Below are 9903 nucleotides of genomic sequence, written 5' to 3' on the forward strand. Positions count from 1 at the left end.
ACAAAACACAACAGATTATATAACTTGAATACGTAGGTTTATACAGATTTGCATATACTTCTTTTGAATTAGAACAGTGTTATAATTAAAGTATTTAAAGTCAAACCACAATGTGTTCCCAGGTCGTATCGAATTCTTTTCCATTTTCAGTATCGTTGAACACTTCATGATTTTCTTGGATTTTCTGTGCATGTATAACAATTCTTTGAGTTGCAGAATATTTCATTTTTTTAAAGCTTTTGACGCTTATTCCTCTTTCGGACAAAAACTGCAACTGTTATCAAATTGCTACAGCACAGGTGCAAGCAACATATATCATTATATCATTATTTTCTACAACGAATTCAAAATAAAGAAAACTGAGTATTTAATTCGTCTTTTCAAACACTTTATGTTAGGGGTCATAAATTTTTAATTACAAGGAATCGTCTAACATGCTTAAGGGATGCTAAGACTAGTTACAAAAAAGTAAATAGTCAAACAAACATTTAAACAGTGCATGTACAATCTAAAAACTTGGTTGAAAGTATATTCTTAACGAAAACAATTGTTGTAAAGATAAAAAAAAAATGCATTAATATGAATAACCTGTCTGAGACCTGAATAAAATATAATATATTATATAAACCGATTTGTTTGCTATAAAATTCAATTGAGTTTCGTTTTAACCTTATGTAATTATAAAAACCAACATGAAACAAAGGTTTTCATGCATTATTTGGTGGAATTATGTCGTTTTAAACTTACATTATATCTACATTACCTTGACGAATTCTGATTAGTTAGCATAAAATCCAAGGCAACATCTGAGAAATTAATCTTGACCTTTTAGTTTGACGTTTAAACCACGAAGGGGTGTCACACCAAATGCAAAATTGGTCTATAATATTATGACCCATTAGTTACACAAACATATCACTTTTCTGAAACCACAAATGTATAAAATCGGGCAATCGGGTAGTCATGGCCTTTTCGATCTATGAGTTTAAATGTCCCTGTGATATTTTTATCCTTCTATTGTCGGTCCCACAAATCGTACTTTCCTAAGGATGTTACAATCATTTACGATAAAAAAAAAAAGGAGGGATACTTTTAACTCTTTCTCGGGAAATGGGATTTCTGGGAAATACACTTTGCACAATTTTGGCTGTATATAGGTTATAAAAATTTGAAGTCATGACTAGTCTCAATTGTGATAGAAACTAAGCTAGCTAATTTCAATTGGTAAAATATATCGACATTGAATAGATTTGTATTTATTTACTTACTAGGTACTAGTCATATGAACACTGCCACACATACATGTACACATAACAACCGTTTTGCGTGTTTTTACAAAATAAAGTTGCATTTATGTTAGAAATCTGTAATCTGATAATTTGAACCTCTCAACATTATGCATGTATGTCACAAGTCACTAGTCAGGATCCTTCAATTCAAAGTCGTTTTCCCCTGTATTTCTAATTCGTTTTGTTCATTGTCTTGTACATAGATCTTGTCGTAAGTTTTTCTTTTTTGAATTATTTTATATTTGTCATTTAGTGGCCTTTTATTGCTTTGTAACCTTCTGTCTCATTTAGATCTCTAGGGAAGAGTTGTCTCATTGGCAGTCATATCACATCTTTTTCATAAAATAGACACGAATACTAAAAGAATCAATCCAAATACCAAATACATCGGCCCTATTGCTTATAGTCGTTGTTATAAAGATATTTAACTAAAACTCAAAAGTGACAAATATACGATGAAAATAAGGTGAAAGTCATATAAACACTGCCACGCATATATCATGTATATGTACACTTAACAATCGTTATGCGTGTTTTTACAAAATAAAGTTGATAAACTACCTTAAGTATCTAATGCACTGACAATACAACAATAACGGAAAATTAGCCAGTGAAGCATGAAATGAAGTCAATGTAAATGTTAGAAAGACATGTAAATCTTACAAACATTTTATACACCAGATATAGTTAACCTATTGCGCATAGTATTTACTATATGACAACACATCTTAAACTTAACATTTACTAATGAACCATGATGATTATACCAGGGTCATATGAGACTTTAAGAACATATATGTCAATGATATGTACACATAACATTCATTTAATACATCAAAAACCCTAGTGTTTATGGCATCTGTAAATAGAACCAAACAACGAAAACTAAATTGTGTGCATTGAATCACAAAAATAGGTCAATGCCAGATACATAATGCCAAGAAGACAGTCTCACCTTACAAGCATTACACACATACCATTTGGTTGACCTTTTATTGTATCTGAGAAGCGGACTTGACCATGTATGTTCAACCTTTATTACTTATCCATGAAAAGAGGTCGAGGTAAGACAAACATGTAAACATTGCAAGAAATTCATATATCAAATATATTTATCATAAAATCTTATCTAAGTGAGAAGTACAAAAAAAAATCAAAGAAACACCACAATGTATCATGTACTTTTAGCCGCCGCTGGATTCTAATCCCTTTGTGTTTTCTTTTCCAGCAGGCGTCTTTTGTTGCTGTATATCATTCTTATGTGAGCTCCCTTCTTTGTTTTACTTAATATTACCACATCATGGATCTGTGTAAACAACAGAAAAAAAATGTAGATTCTCATTACAGTAAATCATGTAAAACATAACCTACTTTAAAAATGTCTGGTACGTTAATCATTGTTTTTGAAAATGGTGAATTAAGCTAATTTATGGTGATCTCTCTTTAATTACTTTATATATACATAATATACAGATTCATTCAATCCTCGTGTTTTGGATTAGTCTTGATTGATTGATAGGTATTGGTTGTTCGTCCAGTGACATATATATCATGTACATTCAGGATCATTTTGACAATGAAATTTCACCACAATCACATATTACACTGTAACAGAATATCATTTTGCATCATGAAAGAGTCATTCATCAACATTCTACCATTATCATGTTTCGTTCGTCTATCACTGCATATGTAGTATGTCGATTAGTTTTCTCCTTCTCAACTTCCGTTTCAATCTGTAATCCATGGGACAAGTTACTTCTTCCTGCAATTAATTTTCTCCTACGTTTTAATTTCTTAAAGTGTAGAAGCTTGAATCTACATCTCCAAACTGTCCAAATGATTAAAACTAGTATCCCTATGCCAGCAATGGAAATCATGAATATGATTACATTGTTTCTCTCAGTACCTGAAAGAAAAACAAACAGATTAACAGATATGAATTTCTGTTAGATATGTCAGGAAATACAAAAAGCTACATAGAGTAAAAATATGTAATCTATATTATTATTAAAAAAACAATTGTTCAACGTTTACGCTACGTTTGTACACATGTGTTTACACTACACACAGATCCGGACACTTCACAATAATGGTTTGTTGATAAGCTTACATTACATACTGTATCCATACTACCAGAAAACAAACAACAAATATCTCGTTATTAGACTTCTTGACAAGTTTTTGTTTGTTTTAATAAAATAATTCAAAGTTTCACTGTCCTTTAGTCATAGAATGTTTTTGTTTAGTTATTAAAAACATTTTTAGATAGTATGCAATTTGTCTTATCTTGTAAGGGTTTTAAGTCATTGAATGAAGTTAATGTCGCGCTTCATTCTAAATATATGCCCAAAGTTCAACGATTTGGCAACTGTACATTTTTACGAAAACCAGCTTTCAATTTTTGTACTCAAATTGTTTAGGCTTAACAATCCCAAGTAAAGTGTAAAGTTAAGCCTTTCTTCAAACAAATTTGTTTTGTTTTTACGCCGTCAAGAAGAGCATGTGGTTTGAGACATGTTGCATTACATAATGAACAAAAATATTTTCGAATTCCCTGGCAAATGACTAATACAGAATCGTATCAAACGTACATTTGTAACTATACTTTAGGAATTAAATAGTTCGTCTCTGCTTTTATTACTTTTCTTTATTTTAGGTAAAGCTGGCCGATTATGGAATGGACTGTTTATAAAAGAGGGGCGACAGATACCTGAGGGACTTCAAACTCATAGATCGAAATTTAACTGACTATGCCTTGCGCAATAAAGAAAAAGACAAATAGACAAATGATAGTACAAACGACGAAACATAAAAAAATAAAGACAAAACAACACGAACCCTACTACATGTAAAAACTAGGGTCTATCAGGTGCTCCGGAATTATGAGGAGATCCTGCTCTACCTGTGGCCCCCGTCGGTAGCTGGTACAATGTCTAGAATTTGTATAATAACTTTATTTATTTAAACCAAATACATTGTATATCTTTTTGAAATGGTTCGGATTTGGTTCCAATAATAGTGGTTTCCTTTGGTTGTTGTTTAAACATTGCTACACGGTCATGCTCAAACTATCGAAAGAATACAGATTGATATGCAGGCAAATTTGAATACAGGTGCTGTTTATTGCTTTAGGTAGCCAATTACACTATTTTGACTAACATGCTTACCAGACACAATATTTCCTTTTTCATGAGAAACGCAACCTAGTTTATGATGACACCTGCAAATGAAAGTATACCATATGAAAATGTACATGATTAAACATTATTAAACCAAAGTTATATAAACTTATGAACTCCCTCAAATCAAAGGTCGCATTTAATTTGAAAAATATATTGCTACTTTTGTGGTTTAAAATATCGGTAATATAGTTTCTTTATTCTTCGGCGTTTTCTGTGAAGCTTTCACCATACTAAAAGGTATGTATGCTTACATCAGTTTTATACGCTCATATAATTATCGCCAATGTCGCCAATGTGTAGTCTAGTTTTTCAATTTTAAGTTTTTCAGCATCTCTGGTCTAGTTTAGCTTCTGTTCTACAAGTGTCACTATTCCGTACAACTTGTCATTTAATTATAAAGTTATGATTAATTGACGAACTTAAAGATTCTAAGTAGAATATCACACACTGTTGAGAGATAACAATTTTTAGATAGAATATAAGATAGTTTAAGTTAGTATCTAACTAAAAAAAGGCTTAATTCGACCTGTTGATACTGTTTATAATGCTTTTTTGTTATTTTTTATTTATATGGATCTTGTCTGTACACCAGCTTTGATTATTTGTAATATCTTCAATTTTTCACTTATTCTTACAACATTTGTATAAACTTCAAGATTATAAAAAAACCGGTTTTTTCTAAAGTGAACATTGATTGGTTAAATATTTCTCAGTCATGTCCTGTGTTTGAATTTGTTTGTTAGCTTTTTGGTCAGGAACGTTTGTCTCTAATATTTAATTAACTGTGCATTTGTATTCAGATATCGCAGATCAAATTTATTCGTTCATTGTTTAATCATACGTTTTTTGATTGAGTTAAGTCTGCCAATTGATATTTTATCGTATGTTTGTCTTTGTTGTGATGTTATGCTATTGTTTCAGAAAAAGGGAGAAGGTTTGGATCCATTAAAACGTTTAATCCCGCTGCAAATGTTTGCACCTGTCCTAAGTCAGGAATCTGATGTACAGTAGTTGTCGTTTGTTTATGTAATATATACGTGTTTCTCGTTTCTCGTTTTGTTTATATAGATTAGACCGTTGGTTTTCCCGTTTGAATGGTTTTACACTAGTAATTTTGGGGCCCTTTATAGCTTGTTGTTCGGTGTGAGCCAAGGCTCCGTGTTGAAGGCCGTACTTTAACCTATAATGGTTTACTTTTTAAATTGTTATTTGTATGGAGAGTTGTCTCATTGGCACTCACACCACATCTTCCTATATCTATATATTATATCTATTAAAGGTGAATACTACAGATTTTGAAAAAGGAAAGAAGATGGTCCAGTTATAGATGTATATTGCTTTGTACATAAAGCCTGTTATTTACACATGTAAGCAATTCAACACTAAAAGATGGTCAATTGTGACAGGGTAAACTATAAATAAAATGGTAGAGTTCTGTTAGTTAAACTTATATTTTGTTGATAATCGGTAAACGAGAATATGATTCTGATGTCATTGAGTTGATTGCTTATTTTAATATTAACTTCCCACTTTAAAGTTCTAATTTATCAGTTCACAGGTTTAAAAGTTAGTGTTAATAAAATGTCAAAATAGAAATGAGAAATGTCAAGTTGAATGAGAAAAAAATGTGAAAATGTACATTCCAGTGTGTCTTAATTTTACTTTCAAAGTCTACCACAAAAATATATTGTGCTTGCCTGCACACTGAAGTCGATCCAACAATTCAATTGGATGTAATGTATGTTTTATATTTATTTTAGAGGTATAAAAAAACAAACTTACCACTCAGTAATGTGACAGTTACATTGTTCTCCACATTTTTTGCCATATTTGCCGCTATGACAAGGTTCACACTTTAAGCCATCGGATGTATATCCAAGCTCACACTCTAAAATATGTAATTTGAAGTATTGTTAGAGGTTTAGATTCGTAGTTAAGGTCTGACTAGGACTTTACGATGAAAAAGAAAACTATAAGAAATACGCTTTTCATTTCATTTCATTTTTTTTTTTTGGCTGTACATGTACATGATTTTTCTGGTATCAAGCATACTTCACATTCTGTCTTGTCTTTTATATACAAATAGCAATCTACCGAATCAGTGTTATGACTGGATACTTTGAATTACAGTCGAAAAAGTAGTAGCCATTATGTTTTGGTGCTGTTTTTATTTCCATTCTGATATGGTACAACAGTTTATTACACAGCAGAAAATATAAAAAGTTGCCGAACTCAGAAGGGTTTAGAAATATATCAGTTTAATGACTGATTATTATTGTTAGATATGTTCGGATAATATTCTAGAACAATAAAAAAAGATAGAATCAAGTTAAAAAACTTTGCCGCAATATTGATTTAATATTCTTTTTCATGGTGATATGTACAACGTTTTCTGTTATGCGATTTGTAACTGTTGTTCGCGTAAGATAAAAGTCTACATACCTTTGCATTTGTAACTTGTCCCTATTGGTTCAAAATTGCGACAACAAAATTCTGTTTTGAAGGAAATGCTGACTCCACTAAAAGACATACTGGAGAACAAAACAATACGTTCAAGTTTTCAGTTATAATTTAAAGAAAATAGAAATCATAGCACCATGCTTTCTATACTTTATTCTGCTAATTTAAAGGGGCACTAGCTGTCAAATGTATGTTTACCGATTTCACTCAAGTTCTTATATTTGATTTATAACCATGTAAAACAGTTATGCAAATTATAAAAAAGTATAAAAAAAACAATCTATAAGGCATGGGCACGATAAACTGTTGCTTTGTGTTTTCTGTATTTTAGTTCTGATGCCATCTTATTAACTATCATAGTTGTATTATACGACGATTTTGATATCCTTCGATGGTCATATAATTGATATACACATAAATAAAGATATGTGTGAATACTTTTGATTGCATTGGGTATAATTTCTTAAATTTGAATTTAACATGCTTTTCAGTATTTGATAACAACAACAAATTCATTTTTTTATTGCTTTGCATTACTTATTTTGGAACTTTAAGAATTAATAGCTATTTCGTCTTCATTTTAAATAACTTCGGAGTCATATCCTGTCAAACTATACTGCCTTCTGACTTGTGTTGGAAATGTTATCACATCTTTTATTGCATATAAGATGAAAGTAAATCTTCAAAGTTCCCTGGAAACTTGCAAGTATTATGTGTTCCATAATGGACCATTTACAAATGGTAAAACCATAATGTTCTATTAGTAATGCAAATATATTACTTGTCTGTTCTCTGTGGAACGACTTTCATCTATGAACAAAACAGAGAGAATTGATTCCCGGAAGATGACAGTAAAAATAAACAGTTGCAATTTCATTTATAATCTTGTTTAATTTTCATTAAAATGAAACTTTCAATGTTAGTTCTACGATGATCCTTAGTCAATTTGTTTTTATTCGATAAGAAATTACCTTACCACTATTGTTGAAAAAAGCTACGCGTTGTAAGTGTTTTTTTTTATGTTCTTTAGATTGGGCACGAACTAGTGATTATATTCCCATATCAGTAAGTGTGGTAATAAGGTCTTTCAACTTTTCCTATGTTTCCGTGGGAAGACTTTTTGATTTTTTTCTGATTATTTTGATTTTTTTATTCTGCCTTTTTTAACTTTGTCTCTTGTGGTGTATTATTGTTTCACAAGATGTCGATTAGATGTTTGGTTTATGATCTCGAACAGTTTAACTTTTTTAAAACTGACCCTGTTTACTCGAATACTTTTTATTGTGAGAGTTATCTCCCCGAACACTGCTTTTCTTGTGTCACAACCATAAAAGAATACGCCAAATTCAATTTACCAAATTGCTTGTTACAATTTTAGGAATAGAATGACTATTGATACCGAAGCTATTTAAAGACGCCATTTGAGAGGTATTTCCGCTTTTGCATTTGATATTAGTGGTATGCATTTCTCACTAGTAAACCGTAAACGATAGAGACCCAGTGTCCTTAGATTTGAGGTCCTTGGTCCAAAAAAAAAAGAATATAAGGTGAAGGTCAAAGGTCAATGTCATATTCTAAATTTTGATATTGGCTTATTTTCAATTCTTTTCATAAACCGTATAAGATATAATATATCGACAAAATATAATTACTAAATTGTTAGTTACAACATGTCGTAAGTCATTTAGTTTATTAACTTGAAATTGAGGGCAAGGTCATAGGTGAATTTGACGTTCTAGATAATGACCTTTGTTTCAAATTCATAGTAATACACCATTAAGCCATAGGACTTTGTGAATAAGTTGCAAGCCAAATGACCTTGAAAAACAAACAGAAAGAGACCTTGTGTAAACCGGAAGTGGCTGTATGTACCTTCTTTTGTTTTGAAGTATATAAAAGAAGAAGTTAACTATCAGATAATACCTCAAATGACTTTTGTCCTACTGGAAGAAACAAATTACTTGCCCTTTTAAAAACAAAATTGTACAAAAAAAGATAATTATGTGCTTTGGGATCGGCAAACAACTAACTATCATATGACACTGGAAATGACATTGAAACCTAATTTTAATATTTTTATATGAAAATATATTCCAGGAAGTGGGAGGACCTGCAATTGATCCCTGAACAATTGTTGTTTGATATGAACATCGTATAACAATCAGAGTTACAAAGACAATATGAACTTACCTTTTGTTTCGAAAGCACTGCCCGTTATATGGCAACTGACAAAAGCACATTCTGAAAACAGAAACTAAAATCAAGTAAATTACATATTTAGAATGGTCCATTATACATGTCAAAAATACAGAATATTTTATTGTAGGGGAATAAGGACGGAAGTGAATGAAATCAAAATTGTGTGTTTTTTAGATTTATATAACGTAGTTTAAAAACCAATATCTAATTAGGTCATTACAACTATTGTGTGTTTCCATATACAGACAAAACTACCTACTATTGTATATACTTGAACATTTTGTTTATAACATGTATAAGTGGTAGCAAGTTTTGTACATACAAATGCACGTAAGATGTTCTGTAGCTAGATGAACTCAATTTGCAACAGCAAAGTCATTGCAAATACATGTGCTTATAGTTTCTGTACATATAAAATATAAAACTGCAATTTCTTTTTGCAACTCCCATGACGGGTAAAATTGTGTTCTTTTTATTATGAAGTCTCGTAAAAAATTAATCCTAAAATGAACAGTTAATATGCACTACTTATTTTTCCAAAGCTCAAAACTTAGGGCTGTCCGGCATATTTTCATCATGTATTTGACCAAACTTCTTAGACTTAAACTTATATCCAAATTCCGTACTACCACTTCCTTCACTTTTTTTCCTACCTCATTATTCAAAATTCGCCACAATCATGTTTATATATACTGGTAACATTCTAAAGTCATGCCTCTACGAGATGAAACATAGAGATCATGACGGGGAAACAGTACGTTAACAAAACG

At 31.0% G+C, this 9903-nt stretch overlaps 1 protein-coding gene across 1 annotated transcript; it reads right to left on the reverse strand.

Annotated features, from left to right (window-relative positions):
• Positions 1-2457: 2457 nt before the first annotated feature.
• LOC139487036 (uncharacterized) lies at positions 2458-9232 on the reverse strand. The gene is made up of 5 exons (XM_071272053.1): positions 9125-9232; positions 6917-7005; positions 6257-6362; positions 4460-4512; positions 2458-3198 (listed from the first exon to the last, which is right to left on the reverse strand). The coding sequence occupies exons 1-5, from the start codon at positions 9223-9225 to the stop codon at positions 2936-2938; spliced, it is 612 nt and encodes a 203-aa protein (XP_071128154.1). The 5' UTR covers positions 9226-9232; the 3' UTR covers positions 2458-2935.
• Between the last annotated feature and the right edge of the window lie 671 nt (positions 9233-9903).

The sequence above is a fragment of the Mytilus edulis genome, chromosome 8 (genome assembly GCF_963676685.1).
Source record: "Mytilus edulis chromosome 8, xbMytEdul2.2, whole genome shotgun sequence".
Classification (NCBI taxonomy): Eukaryota; Metazoa; Mollusca; class Bivalvia; order Mytilida; family Mytilidae; genus Mytilus; species Mytilus edulis.

What these genes read in the sequence shown, in the direction of transcription:
- LOC139487036 (XM_071272053.1), bottom strand. Translation starts at nt 9,225, where the DNA reads ATGGACCATTCTAAATATGTAATTTACTTGATTTTAGTTTCTGTTTTC. An exon ending in CAGTGCTTTCGAAACAAAAG is followed by an intron (nt 7,006 to 9,124) that starts GTAAGTTCATAT and finishes TTTGTTCTCCAG; the next exon opens with TATGTCTTTTAGTGGAGTCA. An exon ending in AAAAGGAAATATTGTGTCTG is followed by an intron (nt 3,199 to 4,459) that starts GTAAGCATGTTA and finishes TTTTTCTTTCAG; the next exon opens with GTACTGAGAGAAACAATGTA.